The sequence below is a fragment of the Rhinopithecus roxellana genome, chromosome 15 (assembly GCF_007565055.1).
Source record: "Rhinopithecus roxellana isolate Shanxi Qingling chromosome 15, ASM756505v1, whole genome shotgun sequence".
Taxonomy (NCBI): domain Eukaryota; kingdom Metazoa; phylum Chordata; class Mammalia; order Primates; family Cercopithecidae; genus Rhinopithecus; species Rhinopithecus roxellana.
The window spans coordinates 13,313,950-13,334,868 of NC_044563.1; the positions used below are offsets into that span (position 1 = coordinate 13,313,950).

At 50.8% G+C, this 20,919-nt stretch overlaps 2 protein-coding genes and 1 pseudogene across 4 annotated transcripts in view; all 3 read left to right on the plus strand.

Annotated features, from left to right (window-relative positions):
* Window positions 1-1,364: 1,364 nt before the first annotated feature.
* Window positions 1,365-18,559, plus strand: SF3B2 (splicing factor 3b subunit 2). 2 transcript variants are annotated; one of them, XM_010366433.2, is made up of 22 exons: window positions 1,365-1,552; window positions 1,707-1,753; window positions 2,061-2,138; window positions 4,194-4,433; window positions 4,654-4,704; window positions 5,943-6,060; window positions 6,358-6,467; window positions 6,818-6,914; window positions 7,081-7,172; window positions 7,593-7,808; window positions 7,965-8,102; window positions 8,279-8,359; window positions 8,546-8,773; window positions 9,345-9,494; window positions 11,058-11,147; window positions 11,260-11,367; window positions 12,377-12,484; window positions 12,775-12,917; window positions 13,003-13,104; window positions 17,600-17,699; window positions 17,806-17,991; window positions 18,330-18,559. In XM_010366433.2, exons 1-22 carry the CDS (start codon window positions 1,420-1,422, stop codon window positions 18,399-18,401), a joined length of 2,688 nt encoding a protein of 895 aa, XP_010364735.1. In that variant the 5' UTR covers window positions 1,365-1,419; the 3' UTR covers window positions 18,402-18,559. The 2 variants fall into 2 exon arrangements, with proteins under 2 accessions (XP_010364735.1, XP_030773978.1); XM_030918118.1 differs by having other exon boundaries at window positions 6,361-6,467.
* Window positions 2,178-2,262, plus strand: LOC115893799 (annotated as a pseudogene).
* A 723-nt stretch (window positions 18,560-19,282) lies between the features above and the next one.
* PACS1 (phosphofurin acidic cluster sorting protein 1) overlaps window positions 19,283-20,919 on the plus strand; it is a 174,954-nt gene continuing 173,317 nt past the window's right edge. Inside the window, exon 1 of one of the 2 annotated variants that reach the window (XM_010366432.2) lies at window positions 19,283-19,301. Coding sequence is in view for 1 of the 2 variants with exons in the window: in XM_010366431.2 (XP_010364733.1) it covers window positions 20,157-20,512 (356 nt within the window). In the remaining variant the exon portion in view is untranslated. Of the gene's footprint in view, window positions 19,302-19,935; window positions 20,513-20,919 lie in introns of those variants that run through there. The other variant, XM_010366431.2, reaches the window with a different exon arrangement.

The following is a 20,919-nucleotide window of genomic DNA, read 5'->3' on the forward strand; positions in this document are numbered from 1 at the left end:
AGGTCAAGGTTTGGGTAGGAGGAAGAGGACTTCCCACCCAGTGCTAGGATGTGAGCCATCCTTACTCAACCCAGTCCTTTTCCCCGTCTCTCCCAAACCTCACCTTCCCCAGACCTGGTGCCCCATTCTTTTTTTCCCTGTTCCCAGCTTCTTCTCCACGGGGGACAGTTGGCAAAATGGAGCTGGAGAAAAGATCTGAAGGGGATGTTTGGGGGAAAATGAGACCATTTCACTGAAGTCTCCCATTCCCTTACTCAATACACATAAAAACACACACAGTGAGCCTGGCTGTTAGTGAGAGGGCAGAGCTAGTGGCAGAGGTGGGGAGAGAAACTGAATTGATGGTGTGGGACAGCGAGAGGTGGATGCTAGGCAGGCAAGAATCCCTACTAGTATCTGGCTGTGTCCCCAAAGACCACGGGGAGTTGGGGTGGGGAGTGGGAGGCAAGGTGGGCCCCCAGTTCAGGTGCGGCTGAGGGAAAAAGGGCCTGAGTTTATTTTTGAGACTAAAAGACACAAATACTGTCACCAGAAACATTGTTCGTTTTTCCCAGTAATCGTTTATTGGGCGCCTCTTGAACAGCAGGTGATGCGAGACTGAAAAAGATCAAGTCCCTGCTCACATTTTTGGGATGCAGGTAGGAAGAAATGGCAAGAAAGACTTAACAAACGGTGGAGATTCGAATGTATTATGGGAACTCTAAGAAAGGAAAGGAAAGCGGGAGAAAGCTTAGTGGAGAAGACGACATTTGAGCCGGCCTGGAAGGTGGAAAAGGGGGCTTTAGTATCGCCCTTCCCCCAGGTCGGCAGCTGGAGCTCAGCCCGGGCGGGCCCGCTCCTCTCCCGGCTCGGATCCCCTTTCAGCCCATTCATCCGGGCCTGGGCCGGGGGTGGGCGGGCAGACAATCAGACACTGTTTTATCCCGGGCACTGGCTCCAACCTCCCGCTTGGCGCCCGCAACGCGGAGCCGCCGGGGAAATGAGTCTCTCGGGACTCCCTGGGCGCTTAAGCGTCCGAGGATCTGACCGGGGAGCCGGGCCGGAAGGCTTGAGAGCCTGCGCTCTCGCAGGTGAGGCGCAGAAAACACTCCTTCGGGGCAGGGCCAGCCCTCCCCGCAGCCCCGCCCTCCGGCCCGCCGCCGGCTTTCTGGGCCGTAGCCGGGCGCAGGGCCGGCAGAGACCGAGACCTGCGCACTACAACTCCCAGGAGGCCTAGCGACCAGACGGCCGAGGGGCCACTGGATAAAGGGGCGTCTGCGGCGAATCCCGTCGCCCAGCGCACCGCAGCGGGTGGGCCTCGGTGCGCGTCGCCTCCCAACCAGAGAGGACGTGTCGTACGGCGCCGCCGGAAGTTCCGGAAAGTGGGCCCAGAGACCGGCCCGAGTTTCCGGGTTGGTCGCGCGCCTTCCTGCGGCTAAGATGGCGACCGAGCATCCCGAGCCTCCCAAAGCGGAATTGCAGCTGCCGCCGCCGCCACCTCCAGGCCACTATGGCGCCTGGGCTGCCCAGGAGCTTCAGGCCAAGTTGGCAGAGATCGGAGCTCCGATCCAGGGTAAGGAACACAGGAAATCGAGGGGACTTTACGGGCCTGCGGAGAAGCGGAGCCTGGTTACCCGGGAGACCCGGGCGCGAGGGGCGGAGGCGGGCCGCTGGGGTCTGACCTGGCTGGGCTTGCTGCTCCATTGATCGTGTACTTTGCCCCGCAGGTAATCGCGAGGAGCTGGTGGAGCGGCTGCAGACCTACACCCGCCAGGTAGGTGTTGGCGGCGGGACGTCAGGATAGGCCGAGCTTCTGCAGGAGACCTTATGTACCCCATCACGGCTCGGTCTTCATTCTTTCTTTATCTCGGCACAGCAAGGCGGAGGCTTGCTCTTTTTGGCTTGTTCTTGCCTTTGCCAGCTTAGTTGTAATTTCTTGTATCCATCTTGGTCCTCCTCAGTGCCCAGCCGGAGCGCTGGCAGACAGGCACTGGATACGTTTTGTTGAATGAATTGGGAGAGAACGTCGATTAGTGAAACAGCTAGGTTTGGACTGACCTAGAGTCCTTTCTCTTTTGCAGACTGGCATCGTGCTGAATCGGCCGGTTTTGAGAGGGGAAGATGGGGACAAAGCCGCTCCACCTCCCATGTCAGCACAGGTAGTGAGGTTCTTCCATTTTTTAAGATTCCATCTGCTGATCCTTTTGTAGCTCATGAGCATGATGATTCGGTGTTCGCGTGCATGTGTGAGATGTCACACCCTTGCACATTACTCGCCTGACCTGAGTGGGGAATAAAAAGATTCCATCTGTTCAGGGTAGCCCTTCCTCTCACTTGCAGTGTACTTGGGATGCAACTGACTGATTGGGCAGGGAGGTACTGCCATGATAGAATTGTGAGCTCTTCAGTTCTCTCTTTGATGCTGATACTTGCCTCCTTTTCCACTGTCTGCTTCTCCAAATTCTACCTGTCATTCAAGATTCAGCTTGTGGCCAGGTGCAGTGGCACATGCCTGTGATCCCACCACTTTGGGATGCTTAGATGGAAGGATCACTTGAAGCCAGGGTTCAAGACTTGCCTGGGCAACACAGTGAGACTCTTGTTACTACAAAAAATTTTTAAAAATTAGCTGGGCACGGCGGCACATGCCTATAAAGTCCCAGCTACTCTCTAAGCTGAGACTCAAGGATTGCTTGAGCCCTGAGGTTCAAGGCTGCAATGAGCTCTGGTTGCGCCACTGTACTCCATGTACTCCATCCTGGGTGACAGAATGAGACTTTACTTCTCTGAAAAAAAAAAAAAAAAAAAGGGTGGGGGGGGGGGTGATGGGGTAGGGGCTGGGAGAGTGTCAGGAAAAATAGCAAATGCATGCCAGAATTAATACCTAGGCAGTGGGTTGATAGGTGCAGCAAACCACTATGGCACGCATTTACCAATGTAACAAACCTTCACATCCTGCACATGTGCCCCAGAACTTACAATAAAATAAAATTAAATAAAAAAATAGGGGGAAAAAAAGAGGCAGGGCATGGTGGCTCATGTCTGTAATCTCAGCACTTTGGGAGGCCAAGGCGGGTGGATCGCCTGTGGTCAGGAGTTTGAAACCAGCCTGGCCAACATGGTGAAACTGTCTCTACTAAAAATACAAAAATTAGCTGGGTGTGGTGGCACATGTCTGTAATCCCAGCTACTTGGGAGGCTGAGGCAGGAGAATCTCTTGAACCCAGGAGGCGGAGGTTGCAGTGAGCCAAGATCAGGCCACTGCACTCCAGCCTGGGCGATAGAGCAAGACTGTTTCAAAAAAAAAAAAAAAAAAAAAAAAAAAGAGAGAGGCAGGGCGTGGTGGCTCACGCCTGTAATCCCAGCACTTTGGGAGGGCGAGGCAGGCGATCACTTGAGGTCATGAGTTCGAGACCAGCCTGGCCAATATCGTGAAACCTCGTCTTTCCTAAAAATGCAAAAATTAGCCAGGCATCGTGGCAGGTGCCTGTAATCCCAGCTACTTGGGAGGCTGAAGCACGAGAATTGCTTGAACCTGGAAAGCAGAGGTTGCAGTGAGCTGAGATTGCACCATTGCGTTCCAGCCTGGGTGACAGACTCTATCTCAAAAAAAAAAAAAAAAAAAAAAAAAAATACAGCTTGAATACAAGGAAGCCTGACTTGTCCCTACCCAACTAGAAACAATCACCGTCTTCTTTGTCTGCCCCAGGAACAGTTCCCATGTTCTTTTGTGAGACATTAAGGGCTCCCTGATTTGATTTCATATTCCTTGCATTTAGCAGTCATTGGGGTTTGCATTCCCCTGGTACAGTGGTTCCTGTTTATTTAAGTCCTCTCAATTTCCATGTTGCTTCTGATCCAGGATTTGCCTCTTTTTCTCTAAAGTAGTGGCTCTGACCTGGGATCTGTTGATCTCTGTGTGTAGGATGAGGAGTCCCTAGATGGCCTCGGAGGTGTCTTTGAGTCTCCTGGAATTGTATGCAGAATCTGTATTCAGGATATCTTTCTGGAGAGAGTGGATAGCTTCTTGTGGTTGGTGCCGGAAGTTAACATTCTCATATCTGTATAGGGCTATGGAGCATTGTCTCTTATGAAGTAGGAACTATGTATCATTTGACTTAGAATCCCAGCTCCTGACTCAAAGTAGATCCCCCAGATATGTGCAGATGAGTAGATAAATGTTTCCTAGTTTTATGATCATATTTTCTCCACAGCTCCCTGGAATTCCCATGCCACCACCACCTTTGGGACTCCCCCCTTTGCAGCCTCCTCCACCTCCCCCACCACCTCCACCAGGCCTTGGCCTTGGCTTTCCTATGGCCCACCCACCAAATTTGGGGCCCCCGCCTCCTCTCCGTGTGGGTGAGCCAGTGGCACTGTCAGAGGAGGAGCGGCTGAAGTTGGCTCAGCAGCAGGCGGCATTGCTGATGCAGCAGGAGGAACGTGCCAAGCAGGTAGGGCAGGTGGAAGCCCTGGCCTGGGCCTCATTAGGTCCCTGAAGAGGCAGTGGAGCCTTAAGAGAAAGCTGGGTCCTAGAACTAAGGCTTCTGGGAAGGTCGGGAATAAATATTGGAACATGGGCCCTTGACTGGAAGAGGATCTCAAGAAGCAAGAGTTGTGGCAGATTGGCCCGTCGGGTATTGGTACTGGTATGAGCTTGTTTTCTTTTTTAAGCAGGGAGATCATTCGCTGAAGGAACATGAGCTCTTGGAGCAGCAGAAGCGGGTAATACCCCTCCCCCTAACCTTTGACCTCATGGTCCAATCCATTGGCTGTCATTTATAGTGCTTCGAGTGTACCAATCAAGTTTTCCCTCGAGGCTACTTTGTTCCCAACTAAGTACTAGTATCTTCCAAAGCATTCAATTTTTCTTGAAGTTCAGGAATTGACAAACTATGACCTGTGGCCTGTATGTGTATGGCCTGTGAGCTAAAAACAGCTTTTAAATTTTTTAAGGATTATAAGAAAACCCAAACAAAAATATGTACCGGAGTCCATATGGTAACCCACAAAGCCTAAAGTATTTACCTTCTGACCTATTCAAAAAGAGCATGCTGACCTCTGCTCGCCTTACATGACATCATTCTAGATAGGACTCTGGGTAATTGAGTTATTTGTATTGGATTTAGACAAAATAGGACTGTAAGTCTGGGAATATTATATAAGATGTTTGGCCCCAGAGGTGCGTTGCATTAGTCATTACACAGTGGATTACTCAGGAGTATTAAAAACTGAGCGTTAAAAGCAACAAGTATGAGCTGGGCGTGGTGGCTCACACCTGTAATCCTAGCACTTTGGGAGGCTGAGGTGGGCAGATCGCTTGAGCTCAGGAGTTCGAGACCAGCCTGGCCAACATGATGAAACCCTGTCTCTATCAGAAATACAAAAATTAGCTAGGTGTGGTGGCGCATGCCTGTAGTCCTAGCTACTTGGAAGGCTGAGATGGGAGGATGGCTTGAGCTGGGAAGGCAGAGGTTGCAGTGAGCTGAGATCATGCCACTGTACTCCAGCCTAGGCAACAGAGCCAGACCCTATCTCAAAAAAAAAAAAAAAAAAACACAAGTCTCGATCTGTGGATAAAGTACTGTCTTTGCCCAGATTGTGCTGGATCTTGAGGGGTAGATATAAGAAAAGAGCTCAAAAGTTTCTAATGTATCTTTTGGGGAAGAAAACTCTCTGAAAAGTAGAAGGCACTGTTTGGCTCAATATGAAATTCTCTGCTAGGAACCAGAAGTTTCTTGGAGTTTTCGTTGGTGTTATTTCTAGGGATTTTCCGTTGTGATGAGAGAGCTCCTCTGTTTGGATTAGTAGCCTGGAAGTGTGGGGGTGGAGGGGATGTCAGCACCCAAGGGGTTTGTGATTGTTCTCCTTGGGCCCATTACCCGGCTGAAAGAATGCATTTGCCAGGGGCTGCCTGCCAAATGAGTTTTCAGGCAGTGTCTACTCCCACTTCCCTCCCATAGGCAGCTGTGTTACTGGAGCAGGAACGACAGCAGGAGATTGCCAAGATGGGCACCCCAGTCCCTCGGCCCCCACAAGACATGGGCCAGATTGGTGTGCGCACTCCTCTGGGTCCTCGAGGTGAGATCCTGGGATGGAGGGGAAGAGCAAGAAAGGTGATTTAGACATTTTTAAAAAGACTTTTAAAGTATCTATCACATTTAAAAAGAGCATATATAATAAACATATGGTTTAATGGTTTTTTACACACTGAACACACCCGTACAACCAGCACCTGGACCATGATGAGCACCCCGAAAGCCCTGCCACACGCCCTCCTCCCCGCAGGTTCACCATCGCCCTTTTAGCAAGAGAGGGAATTTTGTATGTGAGTGTTTTGTCTCTTCTGACATTGGATTTCTTTTTCCCGTCTCTCAGTAGCCGCTCCAGTGGGCCCAGTGGGCCCCACTCCTACAGTTTTGCCCATGGGAGCCCCTGTTCCCCGGCCTCGTGGTCCCCCACCGCCCCCTGGAGATGAGAACAGAGAGGTGAGACTAACGATTTCCTCCTAGGTATAAGAGAGTGGTAGTTTAGGAGAGGACTATTTTTGGATTTTTAGAGAAGGGTTCTGCGAGAAGATGGGGGGACTTAAATTCCTGGGGGTAGTGGGGAGCCGTACTTATTTAAACTAAGGGTACAGCAGAGGGATTGGGGAGACATTACTGAGGCAGAGTCTTGGGGTCCCTCTGAGGAACACTGAACCTCACTGAGCCCAGTTGGTGTTGCCCACTCTCTGCTGCTTACATCACCTGGGCAGCAACCTTTCTAGTCCAAGAGGTAGAAGCTGGTGGAAAAAGGGCACTGTGATTCGCCTTCTCTGACTGGTTGTCTCTGGCAGATGGATGACCCCTCTGTGGGCCCCAAGATCCCACAGGCTTTGGAGAAGATCCTGCAGCTGAAGGAGAGCCGCCAGGAAGAGATGAACTCTCAGCAGGGTGAGTGCCAGGCGTCCTGAGGCTATAGCCACAGAACCTGGAGAGGCTGAGCTGAGTCCTCGTCCCTCTGTCCCTTTCCCTTGCCTCTTGGCAAAGTCAGGTTACTGTGAATGAGTGCAGGGCGCAGTGGCACTGTGAAGACTCATTACCACCTTCTTCCTTACAGAGGAAGAGGAAATGGAAACAGATGCTCGCTCGTCCCTGGGCCAGTCAGCGTCAGAGACTGAGGAGGACACAGTGTCCGTATCTAAAAAGGAGGTAGGGGTTGGAGCTGAGTCTGGAAGGAAAGGCAGGAGATGGGACTTGTGTACGGAAATAACACAGTTTATAAGTGTTCAGTAAGTAATAGCTTCTGTTTTGTGCCAGTTTCCACCCTTAGCATCTTACAGATATTTTTCATTTAATTGCTTTTGAGTTTCAAGTACTATGCATGCCTACATTTTACAGCTGAAAAAGCTGAGGTTCTGAGACGCAAAGTAATTTACCCAAAGGCACACAGCTTGTGAGTGGCAGAACCTTGGAGTCTGCCTCCAAGGCCCCTTCGCAGCCACTTCATGAGATGGCCTCCGAAAAGCCTGACCGTTGAACTGTGGGGGAGACCGGGGGAGGAGTTTGGGGTTGGGGTGCTGGCACAGTGCTTGGATTCCCTGACCCAGCTGGTTTTCCTCCTCTTGACAGAAGAACCGTAAGCGCAGGAACCGAAAGAAGAAGAAAAAGCCCCAGCGGGTGCGAGGGGTGTCCTCTGAGAGCTCTGGGGAGCGGGAGAAAGACTCAACCCGATCCCGTGGCTCTGACTCCCCAGCAGCTGATGTTGAGATTGAGTATGTGACTGAAGAACCTGAAATTTACGAGCCCAACTTTATCTTCTTTAAGAGGATCTTTGAGGCTTTTAAGGTACAAGGAGAGCACACTCGGAAGGGGTAGTGCCAAACAGGGAAGGGGCTCAGAGGTGGGTGTGAGGCAGCAGTGAACAGGCATGTTTTTAGTGCTGGCTTTAGGAACTGGGAAGGGGCTCAGAGGGCAGGGCTTTCACCTCGTCTGCCTCCTCAGCTCACTGATGATGTGAAGAAGGAGAAGGAGAAGGAACCAGAGAAACTTGACAAATTGGAGAACTCTGCAGCCCCCAAGAAGAAGGGATTTGAAGAGGAGCACAAGGACAGTGATGATGACAGCAGTGATGACGAGCAGGTCAGGCCCAACCCTCCTGGTGGGAAGCAGGGACTCTGGGCACAGGTGACTGAGATGCATCCAGAGAGGGACCATGGTGAACACTTGCAGAGCTTTGGTGGCTTAAGTCTGGGGTGGGTTGGGCAGTTGCATTCACATCTGAGTCGTGCTCAAAAGAGATGATTGTTCTGTTCTAGGAAAAGAAGCCAGAAGCCCCCAAGCTGTCCAAGAAGAAGTTGCGCCGAATGAACCGCTTCACTGTGGCTGAACTCAAGCAGGTAAGCCCTGAGAGTATCCTGCAGGCCCTGGATCCCAGCTGGGAGACCACCTGGGGAGCCAGGGAGGTGAAAAGGAGTTCTTTGAAGGAGGTGTGAGTGATTTGGGTTTAGGTCCTTTGAGGAAGAAGAGCTTCAGAACTGAGAAGTCGGGGCTCTCGAGAACATGCATTACTATGTGTTTTCCAGCTGGTGGCTCGGCCCGATGTTGTGGAGATGCACGATGTGACAGCGCAGGACCCTAAGCTCTTGGTTCACCTCAAGGCCACTAGGAACTCCGTGCCTGTGCCACGCCACTGGTGTTTTAAGCGCAAGTACCTGCAGGGCAAACGGGGTATTGAGAAGCCCCCCTTTGAGCTGCCAGACTTCATCAAACGCACAGGCATCCAGGAGATGCGAGAGGCCCTGCAGGAGAAGGTGAGGGCCTGCCAGGGCTCAGACCTGCCCTCGGGTGTCCCCATCCTTCACAGCAGTGTGCTTCAAAATGGGAATATGGGTTGAAACCCACCTACCACCTACTTGTTACTTGTCTAATTATCCTTTTGTTTTCCTCCTCTGCTCTTCTTCCCCTCTGCCTTCACTTTGCCAGCTCACCTGGTGACTCCTTTCTCAGATGCACTTTGTGGCTAGGGATTCATGGTGGTTGTGTAACTTCTTAATTTTAAAGCTTTTAGTTAAATGCTCTGAACTCAGGAGGTACAAAAGAACACGGGGAAGTCTCTGCCTTCCAGAGAAATGATGAGATTCATCTCTTGATGAGATGGTTTAAAAACTAGTTATTGATATACACAGCTGAGGCTGATATTGTGTAGTCTGTTTTGTTCAGTATGGAGTTTGTAATTTTGAAGGTTTGAGCAGGAAGGATTTTGGTGACTTTCGGGGTGAGATAATTGAGGCTTCCCTTGATCTCTTTTGGAGTTGGGAGCTGGATTCTCTACATGAATTTGGTGAGTACTTGTTAAGGCTTGTCTTCTGCCATTCTCTACAGGAAGAACAGAAGACTATGAAGTCAAAAATGCGAGAGAAAGTTCGGCCTAAGATGGGCAAAATTGACATCGACTACCAGAAACTGCATGATGCCTTCTTCAAGTGGCAGACCAAGCCAAAGCTGACCATCCATGGGGACCTGTACTATGAGGTTTGGGAGGGGGCTGGGAGAGGTCAGGCTGGGCCTTGAGGTTGAGACTGTCAAGGGCTTTTTTTTTTTTTGAGACAGAGTCTCGCTGTGTCGCCCAGGCTGGAGTGCAGTTGCCGGATCTCAGCTCACTGCAAGCTCCGCCTCCCGGGTTTACGCCATTCTCCTGCCTCAGCCTCCTGAGTAGCTGAGACTACAGGCGCCCACCACCTCGCCCGGCTAGATTTTTGTATTTTTTAGTAGAGACGGGGTTTCACCGTGTTAGCCAGGATGGTCTCGATCTCCTGACCTCGTGATCCGCCCATCTCGGCCTCCCAAAGTGCTGGGATTACAGGCTTGAGCCACCGCGCCCGGCCTTTTTTTTTTTTTTTTGAGACGAAGTCTCGCTCTGTCGCCTAGGTTGGAGTGCAGTGGCGTGATCTCCACTCACTGCAAGCTCTGCCTCCCGGGTTCACGCCATTCTCCTGCCTCAGCCTCCCAAGTAGCTGGGACTACAGGCGCCCACCACTGCGCCTGGCTAATTTTTGTATTTTTAGTAGAGACGGGGTTTCACCATGTTAGCCAAGGTGGTCTCGATCGCCTGACCTCGTGATCCGCCCGTCTCGGCCTCCCAAAGTGCTGGGATTACAGGCGTGAGCCACTGTGCCCGGCCTTTTTCTTTTTTTTTTAAAAAGGTGAGGTCTAACCCTGTTACCCAGGCTGGAGTGCAGTGGTATGATCTTGCTTCACTGTAGCCTCTGCCTCCTGGGCTCAAGCAGTCCTCCCATCTCAGCCCCCCGAGTAGCTGGGACCATAGACACACCACACCCAGCTAATTTTTTGTATTTTTGGTAGAGACAGGGTTTTGCTATGTTGCCCAGGCTAGTCTCAAACTCCTGAGCTCAAGTGATCCACCCGCCTCAGCCTCCCAAAGTGCTGGGTTTACAGGCATGAACCACCGCACCTGGCCCAGGAGGGCTTCTGAAGTAACTACAATAGTTCCTCAGCCTTAGAATTGCCCATTGACTACCCTTAGATGAGATGGAATTTAAAATGAGGTCCTGTTTGGAGGAGAGAGGCAGATCTGGTGGCTTCTTTCCCTTATAGACTCTTCATATCCTGTCTTAGAAGTGATAATGGTGGTGGGTGGTTTAGGGATGGAGGGGCCAAGGGACAGTTGCTTTTAGGAAACTTTTAATATTGGGGATGGTAGAGAAGTTGGTATTTTTTTCTGATCCTTGAAATCATAGTCCCCTTGATGTCATGGAATTTATGAGGTGGAAGAATTTTGCAGATCATCCTGTCGAGTGCCCTCGTTTTACTGATGAGAAGTCAGGTCCTAACGTTGGCTGTGTTCTCATAGTGGGTTATTGACAGCACTGGGAGTCTGGCCTGGTTTGTATTCCTTCCCTGACTTTGGCCAGGGAAAGAAGTGATGAGAATCAGAGTGGGAGCCAGGTAGCCCTCACTGGGATTTTATATCTGATGTGGGTTAGGTCTTCTCGCCTTTGTTTTCACATCCTCTTGCCATTGTGCTCCCACTGAGTGTCTGGGTCTGCAATGTAGCATGCTCTGTTTTTCCCTTAGGGGAAGGAGTTCGAGACACGACTGAAGGAGAAGAAGCCAGGAGATCTGTCTGATGAGCTAAGGATTTCCTTGGGGATGCCAGTAGGACCAGTGAGTGTCAGTTAGCTGTCTGGGGAAGCAGCGAAGAGGGTGGGGATTGGAGCGGAAGGCAGTGACAGGGATAGGGTTTGGCAGATGGTATCCTGTTCTCTTTTTCCTGCAGAATGCCCACAAGGTCCCTCCCCCGTGGCTGATTGCCATGCAGCGATACGGACCACCCCCATCGTATCCCAACCTGAAAATCCCTGGGCTGAACTCGCCCATCCCTGAGGTGAGCATTGCCCTTTCATTCATTCTTGGCCATTTCTGCTTTTGAACTGGAAGGTGATTTTTTTGTTTTCCTTCTCTAACTCTACCATGTGTCTCTTCATTTAAAAAAATTCTTATTGACACATAATATTTGTCATATACCATGGTTATGTGTGGAAAAAACAAGTAATGGTTTTTGTTTTTTAAAAAACTGACATGCTCATCATAAAATATTCAGTCAGAGTTGACAAGTACAAAGATGAAAGCAAGTCACAATTTTACCACTCAGAAATAGCCAAATTCACTATTTGGTGAATGTGTTTCCAGATACATCTCTGAATATAAGAATGGCCAGAGAGAAATAATTTTATCTCAGCCAGATGTGGTGTCTCAACACCTGTAATCCCAGCACTTTGGGAGGCTGAGGTGGGAGGATACCTTGGGGCCAGGAGTTTAAGACTAGCCTGGGCAACATAGTGAAACCGCACCCCTACTTTAAAAAGAAAAAATATTTTTTTTTTTTAGCTTCACTTCAATCTATCAGAAATAATTTTATCTCAAGAATGTCTTCTAATTTATTCTTATTTTAAAATAAGCATTAAAAAAATTGACAGGTAAGTCATTAAAGTAAAAAAGTAGTATTGTTAAACTTTAGTATTGTTTAAACTTCTGCCCCTTAAGATAAATAGATTCTGAACAAACTAGCCTTCCAAAGTTAGGAAAACTCAGTAAGAAATTGAAGTCATGTTTTCAACGTACATATTTTGGTTTCAGACAGCAGAGACTCTGCCATGACAGAAGAGGTTATTAGCATACTTTCTGCCTCCTGTTTCCTTATCCTGTTGCCTCCAGATTTTAGTTGTTTATTAATTTTGTTTTCTAATGCTTCATAACATTTAATTTTATTCTGCAGTCATAATTTCCGGAGTTCCCAAGTGTCAGCTCTGTACTTTTGAGTGTGCCTTTTCTCTAGGGCTTCAGAATTTCTTTTGCAGCTAAGGAGTGAACTGATTGTGCTCACTGTCTTGCAGAGCTGTTCCTTTGGGTACCATGCTGGTGGCTGGGGCAAACCTCCAGTGGATGAGACTGGGAAACCGCTTTATGGGGACGTGTTTGGAACCAATGCTGCTGAATTTCAGGTATGGGCTATGTACTGGCGATCTTGGTTTTACTTAACGTCATGAAGGTTAGAGATTGTTGGTTTATAGCTTCATTATCAGGGAGTTGCGTGTTCTGACACAGCAGAGCCTGGAAAAGGGCAAACATTTTCCTGAGATGTTAATGCAAGCCCCTCACTAGAATTTGAGCTCTAGGTAGGTAGGGATTATTGTCTGTGTGTTGACTCTTAACACCCCTTCAGCTTAAAACAGCCTGGTACATAATAGGTACTTAGAAAACATTTGTTGACTGATTAAGTGATTTCTTTCAGACCAAGACTGAGGAAGAAGAGATTGATCGGACCCCTTGGGGGGAACTGGAACCATCTGATGAAGAATCCTCAGAAGAAGAGGAAGAGGAAGAAAGTGATGAAGACAAACCAGATGAGACAGGCTTTATTACCCCTGCAGACAGGTGGGGGAAGCAGAGAATGCCTCTTGGAAATGGCTTATCTTTGGGGGCCTTCTCTTTACTTCAGAGCTTGTTCCTCTCTTCACAGTGGCCTCATCACTCCTGGAGGCTTCTCATCAGTGCCTGCTGGAATGGAGACCCCTGAACTCATTGAGCTGAGGAAGAAGAAGATTGAGGAGGCGATGGATGGGTGAGGGTGCCAGACAGGGCTTCACTTCCCGTTGGCTGACTGGCTGACTATTGTTCCTTTCTCCCCCATCCCTTTTTAAACAATTATTGAACCAACTCTGCCAGGCGCTACTCCAGGCAGGGAGGAGCCAGCAGTTGAGGTAAACTGGTAATTAGAGAACAAGATACTTTCAGATGTAGATAAGGATGCTCAAGCAGAGAAAACTGGGTAATGGGATGGGGTGGCAGGGAGGCCTTTGGGAAGGCCTCATTGGGAGGTGGTGCTTGAACTGAGACCCAAATGAAAAAGTGCCAGCCACAGGATCATCTGGATCAGAAGTAACAGTAAGTGCAAGCAAGTGCAAAGGCCCTGAGACAGGGATGGGCTAGTATTTTGAAGCTCCATTTTTAGGTACTTGAATGTGTAGTGTTGTTAGGTCTTCATGAATTGACCCCTTTATCATGAAATGACCCTCTCTTTATCCATTCTGCTCTTTGTTCCCTTTTTCCTGTTTTTATACCTTCTTTTGGATTACTTGAACAATTTTTATGATTCCATTTTATCTCCAGTGTTGGTTAATTAGCTGTTAAGTTTTTGCTTTGTTATTTTAGTGGGTGCTCTGGGGTTTATCGTAGATCACATCTGTATCAGGATCTAGCTTCTCTTGATGTCACACTGCTTCCAGATGGCATTAAGAGCCGCCATAGTGTACTTCGCTATCTCCGCCCAACTTTGCACTGTGTTATCATGTATTTACATGTTATAAATCCTGTACTGTGTAGTTATTATTTTTGTTTAAATGGTCAGTTATCTTTTAGGGAGGTTTAAATAAGAATCTGAGTGTTTCTTTGCTTGGGTTTTTTTAGATCCAGGTTTCTATCTGATATCATTTTTCCTCTGCCTGAAGGGCTTCCTTTAATGTTTCTTAAGTTAGGGGGGCATGGTGGCTTACGCCTGTCATCTCAGCACTTTGGGAGAAGGCTGAGGCGGTAGATTGCTAGAGTCCAGGAATTTTGAGACCAGCCTGGGCAACATGGTGAGACCCCATTTCTACAAAACAAACATTTCTTGTATTGTGGGTCTGCTGGTTTTGAATTCGTTCAGCTTGGGTCGTCTTAAAAATTCTTTATTTGGCCTTCATTTTTGAAAGATCTTTGCCAGGTATAGGATTCTAGGTTGACAATTTTTTTTCTTTCAGTACTTTTTTTTTTCTTTTTTGAAATGGAGTCTCGCTATGTCACCCAGGCTGGAGTGCAGTGGTGTGATCTTGGCTCACTGCAACCTCCACCTCCTGGGTTCAAGCGATTCTGCTTCAGCCTCCTGAGTAGCTGGGATTACGTGTGCATGCCACCACATCCAGCAAATTTTTATATTTTTGTAGGGACGGGGTTTTGCCATGTTGCCCAGGCTTGTCTCGAGCTCCTGGCTTCAAGTGATCCACCTGCCTTGGCCTCCCAGAGTGTTGGGATTACAGGCGTTAGCCACCACATCAGCCTTCTTTCAGTACTTTTAAGATGTTGCTCCAGTGTCTGTCTTCTTTCTTGCATTGTTTCTGGTGAGAAAGCTGCTGTCATTCTTACCTTTGTTCCTGTGTACATAATGTGTCATTTTTATTTGGCTGTTTTTAAGATTTTATCGCTAGTTCTAACAATTTGACTACAATGTGCCTAGGTGTAGTTTCTGAGTGTTTCTTTGCTTGGGTTTTTTAAGCATCTTAGATCTGGGTTTTTAGTTTTTATTAATTTGGGGAAAATTTTGGTCATGATTTCTCCAAATATTTTCTCTGTTCCCTTCTCTTTCCTCTCAGCTTATTCCTCTATTAAGTTGTCCCACTGCTCACTGATGCTTTTCATTTTTAAAGAAATTCTTCTCTCTTTGTATTTCACTTTAGAAAATTTCTATTGCTATGTGTTCAAGTTTACTATTATTTTCTTCTGTAATTTCTGTTCTAACAGTAATCCCATACAATATAATTCTCCTTTCTAGACGTTTGATTTCAGGTCTTTTAAATCTATTCTTTCTCTCTTAACTTTTTGAACATGTGGAATGCAGTTATAACAATATTTTATTTTTATTTTATGTTATTTTATTTTATGATGGAGTCTTGCCCTGTTGCCTAGGCTGGAGTGCAGTGGCATAATCTCGGCTTACTGCAACCTCTGCTGCCCAGGTTCAAGCGATTCTTGTGCCGCAGCCTCCCAAGTAGCTGGGACTACAGGGTGCACCACCACACCCAGCTAATTTTTTTTGTATTTTTAGTAGAGACAGGGTTTCACCATGTTGACCAGGCCGGCTGTTCTTGAACTCCTCAGGTGATCCGCCTGTCTCAGCCTCCCAAAGTGCTGCGATTACAGGCATGAGCCACCACACCTGGCTATAACAACATTTTAATGTATTGTCTGCTAACTCTAACATCTGTGCCATTTCTGGGTTGATTGCCATTAGTGGATTCATTCTCCTCATATGGATTGTATTTTCCTACTCTTTTTTTTTTTTTTTTTTTTTTTTTTTTTGAGACGGAGTCTCGCTCTGTCCCCCGGGCTGGAGTGCAGTGGCGCGATCTCGACTCACTGCAAGCTCCGCCTCCCGGGTTCCCGCCATTCTCCTGCCTCAGCCTCCGGAGTAGCTGGGACTACAGGCGCCCGCCACCTCGCCCGGCTAGTTTTTTTTTTTTTTTTTTTTTTTTTTTTTTTGTATTTTTTTTTAGTAGAGACGGGGTTTCACCGTGTAGACCAGGATGGTCTCGATCTCCTGACCTCGTGATCCACCCGTCTCGGCCTCCCAAAGTGCTGGGATTACAGGCTTGAGCCACCGCGCCCGGCCGTATTTTCCTACTCTTTTGCATGCCTGGTAATTTTTTTTCTTTTCCTTTTTTCTTTTGAGAGAGTTCTCATTGTGTTGCCCAGGCTGGTCTTGAACTTCTGAGCTCAAGCAATCCTCCTGCCTCAGCTTCCCAAAGTGCTGGGATTACAGGTGTGAGCCACCAGACCTGTCCAGTGCCTGGTAATTTTTCATTGAATGCTAGGCTTTGTGAAATTTACCTTGTTGGGTCCATGATATTTTTGTATTCCTGTGGATTTTCTTCAGCTCATTCAGGAATATAGTTATATGGAGCTAGTTTAATCCTTTCAGCTCTTGTTTTTGGGGTTCTTGAGGCAGGACTCAAGCAGTCCTCCCCACTGTGAGGCACAAGTGCCTGTGTATTCTACCCACCGCCCTGTGAATCAGGAGGTTTTTCCGTCTGGCTAGTGGGAGTTACACTCACTATTCCCAGTTCTGAGTTGAGCAGCAGGTGCTGTTACGAATCCTTTCGGGTGGTTCTTTCCCTGTCCTTGGTAGGCATGTGCTGCTTAGTACTCCCCTGCATACTTGAGGACCTTCTCTAGGTCTCTTGAGTTCTCTCTCAGCTCTTTTCTCCAGTACTTTATCCTGTGAACTCTAGCTGCCTTGATCTCCCTGGACTTTCAGCTTCATCCTCACAACTCATGGAGTCCTCAGGGCTCTCCATGCGTCTTCCCTCTGTTCTGTGGCCTGCAAACTCTTGGTGCAGTATGCTGGGGCAGTTGAAGGGCTCATTGCATTTGTTTCCTATCTCGCAGGAATCACTGTGCTTTGTTGCCCCATGTCTAGTGTCTTGAAAACCACTGTTTCATATATTTTGCCCATTTTTTGGTTGTTGCAGGCAGGAGGGTGTATCTGGTTCCTGTTGCTCCTTGTCAGGAAGCAGAAGTCTCAAGCTTTGCATATTCAAGGAAGAAAAATAAAGAAGGGTACTGTGGACAGAGTATAGTGAGGAGGGCTTGGGTAAGGGATCAGGCTATGAACCCTTTAGGTCATGGTAAGGAGTTTGGATTTTATTCAGATAATGATCAGAAGCCTCAGAGGGTTTTGAGCAAAGGTCTGACAGGACCTGCCATCCATTTTAAGCCATTTTCTCTGGCTTCTGTGTGGAGAATAGATTGTCACCTCTTCCAGTGGGAGAGGTGGAGATGATGTACATAGTCTGGGGTAATAGTGGTAGATGTGCTCTTATTCCTAGTGTAATCCTTGAAATTAGTGGTGAAACTGGCTGTGGATGGCTCTTGCGTCGGAAGGCCTGGAAGTGTGAATTATGTACATGAGAACTGAAGGCATGACATTCTTTGGGTGGGAACTGTTGTCGCCTGCTCTCTCTTGCTAGCTTCTCTGTACCAAAGTTCTCTTGGAAACTTTGAGCCTCTCTGACCTTTTGACCCTTCTGTGCCTGTGGGAGTCCTGGTCTGTGATCCCCTAACTTGGTTTAGGGGACCCCTTAGCTCCATCTGTGTTCCCTGGAGTTAGCACTGTGCCACCCTCCCCTTCCCCCTGCCCAATTCTTTTCTGTCATGGGCCTCCATGAACTGCAGAGGCTGCATCCTTGGGGAGCTCAGAAGCTCTCCAAGGCACTGAGTGGAGGTGCCACCTGTATCTTTTGTTTCTGCTTCTGGAGACCCTTTTGTCCCTTCCTTTTTGGGCCTGATCCCATTGTCCTTCACAGAAGTGAGACACCTCAGCTCTTCACCGTGTTGCCAGAGAAGAGAACAGCCACGGTTGGGGGAGCCATGATGGGATCAACCCACATTTATGACATGTCCACGGTGCGTACTTGGAGGACACACTGCTTTTGGAGGCTGAGAAGGGCGGCAGAAGCTAGGGCTTCTCTGACTCTCTTTGGAGGTGACAAGGCCCTGATCTCCTTTCCAGGTTATGAGCCGGAAAGGCCCGGCTCCGGAGCTGCAAGGTGTGGAAGTGGCGCTGGCGCCTGAGGAGTTGGAGCTTGATCCTATGGCCATGACCCAGAAGTATGAGGAGCATGTGCGGGAGCAGCAGGCTCAAGTAGAGAAGGAGGACTTCAGTGACATGGTGGCTGAGCATGCTGCCAAACAGAAGGTAGGCACTTCCAGGGGCGCTGGGCTGGGTGAGAGCCAGGGACCCTGGCCTGCCGTTTTCAGTGGTGTGGTGCCCTCTAGTGGTGAGAGTGAGGGTGGCCTCTGCTTGCTGCCCTGTGCGCTTCGATTTGGAAGGCTTAGAAATCCTCCAGTGGGCTGCCCTCTTTAAGGACGATTAGGGGGAGGAACTCAGCCAAGTCTGAGAGGGAGCTCGAAGAGAATCCAGATTCAGCACCTTTCCCACAGACTTCTATGTCTATGTCAGGCTGCCCACCCTTGTTTTGGGGGTCTGGGGGTGGTTCAACCTGTTATAACCTGTGTCTCTTTCTCCCTATACAGCAAAAGAAACGGAAAGCTCAGCCCCAGGATAGCCGTGGGGGCAGCAAGAAATACAAAGAGTTCAAGTTTTAGGTCCCCTCATGCTGGCCCTTTTTTTGGCCCTCCGTCTGGATGCCTGGGCTTCACACAAGAGCCATCTCTCCCGCAGTTCCCAAGAACTTGTCATTTCATGTTCTTATTTTAGACCTGTTTTGTAAATAAAGCTGTTTCCCAAGGAAAGAGATGAATATGTAACACTCCTGATCCTCCCTCATCTCCTTTTAGCCCCTTCTTGCAAAAGGACTAAAATAGCCTCTTTCTACAATTACTGGGCTGCCCCAGTAACCACGAACATGAACTGGGATCAGATGGCGCAGTTGACTGGTGGTGACGCCAACCCCGGGCTGAAATCTGTGTTTCACCACTGCCCTGCTCTGTAGGAAGGCTTGGGGGAAGTACCTCTAGGTCTGGTTTGACCTTACTACTTTGTCCTTGGGGAGTAAAAATAGCCAGCTTAGCGCCCTAGCGTGGCGGAGGAAGTAACAGTGGGCTTGGGAAGTAGGCCAGGGCAGGCCTTCCCAATTGACCTTGTGACCAGAAGTCCAAGTCCTTACCTGTGTGAGAACTTAGCTCAAAAGCTAAATTGTCCTGAGTCCATGCGAGCCCTTGGGTTCAAGCAACACTAGTCGCTGGGATTTGGGGTTTGTGTGTGGGATGGGGGGACTTGCTTTCTCCAGGTTCTTATCCCCTGGTCCTGAGCAGCCTTTCTGACAGACTAGAGCAGGCTGGATCACTGGCTCCCATGGGCATTTGCCAGCCTGTGGGGAGGGGAGTCATGTGCTGCTGTTGTACTACTGTTGGTGTTTAAGTGCACCAGTGGAGGCGCTCACTTGCTGGAGGGTTCAAGATGGTTTCGGGGTGGAGGGGGGGGTGATCCAGATAGGACGTGGCAGCTGAGCTAGGCCTTAGGAGGAATGGAATTTTAGAAATTTGGTAAGCAACAAAGCACTGGCACTCTAAAGGATTTGGGGGGTAGGGGAGCTGTAGGGAAAGAAGAAGGTTGGCTCCAGATGGGCCCCGGGGTAGCTTGAGAATTCACTCGTGCGAAGAATCTTCTGGACTCCAGGTCCCTGAGCCCCCGCTTGCCCTCGGGGCGGGAACTTCCCGGATCACAGGCACTCGCGGTGGCAGCGGGCTCCGGGTGTCCGCCGACCTCTCCGTTTGCCGGGGCCGCAGGGCAGGGCTAGGTCGGTAGGCGGAGAGCGGGCTTCCCCGGGGAGACCCCCACCGCTGGCGGCGGGTTCGGCATTGGCTCCGAAGACTCGAGGGGCCGAGGCGCGCTCCCGTGGCAGCCCCCTCCCTGCCGGGACTGAGTCCCGGAAAAGCTGGGTTTCCGCTGGCGGGGCCGCGGCGGGCCGGGGGCGGGGAGGTGAGGAGCGGGGGCAGACGAGCCGCGGATTTGAGGGCAGGGCCCCCGGGCGCGCGCTGGCCGCAGACCACCAATTCAACTCCGTCGGAGCGAGGGGCGCGCGCCGCCGCACGCAGGGCGCGAGCGCGCCCGGCCCGGCCCCTCGGCGCTGGGTGGGGCCGCGCTGGCCCGCCTCCCCGCCCCCTCCCGGACACGCCCACCCGTGTCGGCCGCGCGAGCCGCAACAGGCAGCAGCGGGCGAGCGCGAGGCCCGCGCGCTCAGAGGCCTCGCGCGTGCGTGCAGCTAGCTGGCGGCTCGCGCTCGGGCAGGCGGGCTGAGGAGGTTGCCGAGCCCCCGCCGCCGCCGCCGCCGCCGCGGAGGAAGCCTGGGAGCCAGCTCGGCCTCGCCTCGGCGTCCCTAACCCCCGTCTAGCCGGGCCATGGCGGAACGCGGAGGGGCGGGCGGTGGTCCCGGAGGCGCCGGGGGCGGCAGCGGCCAGCGGGGCTCCGGGGTCGCCCAGTCCCCTCAGCAGCCGCCGCCGCCGCCGCAGCAGCAGCAGCCGCCACAGCAGCCGACGCCCCCCAAGCTGGCCCAGGCCACCTCGTCGTCCTCGTCCACCTCGGCGGCGGCTGCCTCCTCCTCGTCCTCGTCCACCTCCACCTCCATGGCCGTGGCGGTGGCCTCGGGCTCCGCGCCTCCCGGCGGCACGGGGCCAGGCCGCACCCCCGCCCCGGTGCAGATGAACCTGTACGCCACCTGGGAGGTGGACCGGAGCTCGTCCAGCTGCGTGCCTAGGTGAGCGCGGGCGGGTGCGGCGGGGCGCCAGAGGAGCGGGGTGGCCGCCTGGGGCCCAGCCCTCCCCGCCCCAGCGCCCAAGGGGTCCCCGCCCTCCATCCCACCGACTGTCCCGCGGCCGGGCCTGGCTCCAGCCAGGCCTCCCGGGACTCCTGCCGCGGGGACCCGCCCTCTCCTGGCAGCCCCACCTTCTGCCTGGGGCCGGGACCACCCTTCTGTCCTCCCGGAGGGACTTTCTGACCTCGTCCCCGGGCTTTCTCCGGTTGGGCTGACCGAATCCGGCCTTCCTGGCAGTCAGTTTCCCCGAGTAAGCCACTCTCCTGCCTCGCCGGCGCCGGGGGCTGTACAAACATGGATGCGGTATAGATCTCTTGATATTATTATTTCCCAATAGACTCAGCATGTGC

Coding starts and splice junctions, on each gene's coding strand:
- SF3B2 (XM_010366433.2), top strand. CDS start 1,420: ATGGCGACCGAGCATCCCGAGCCTCCCAAAGCGGAATTGCAGCTGCCG. Junction 4,705..5,942: donor TCTTGGAGCAGCAGAAGCGG/GTAATACCCCTC, acceptor TCCCTCCCATAG/GCAGCTGTGTTACTGGAGCA. Junction 6,468..6,817: donor CTGGAGATGAGAACAGAGAG/GTGAGACTAACG, acceptor TGTCTCTGGCAG/ATGGATGACCCCTCTGTGGG.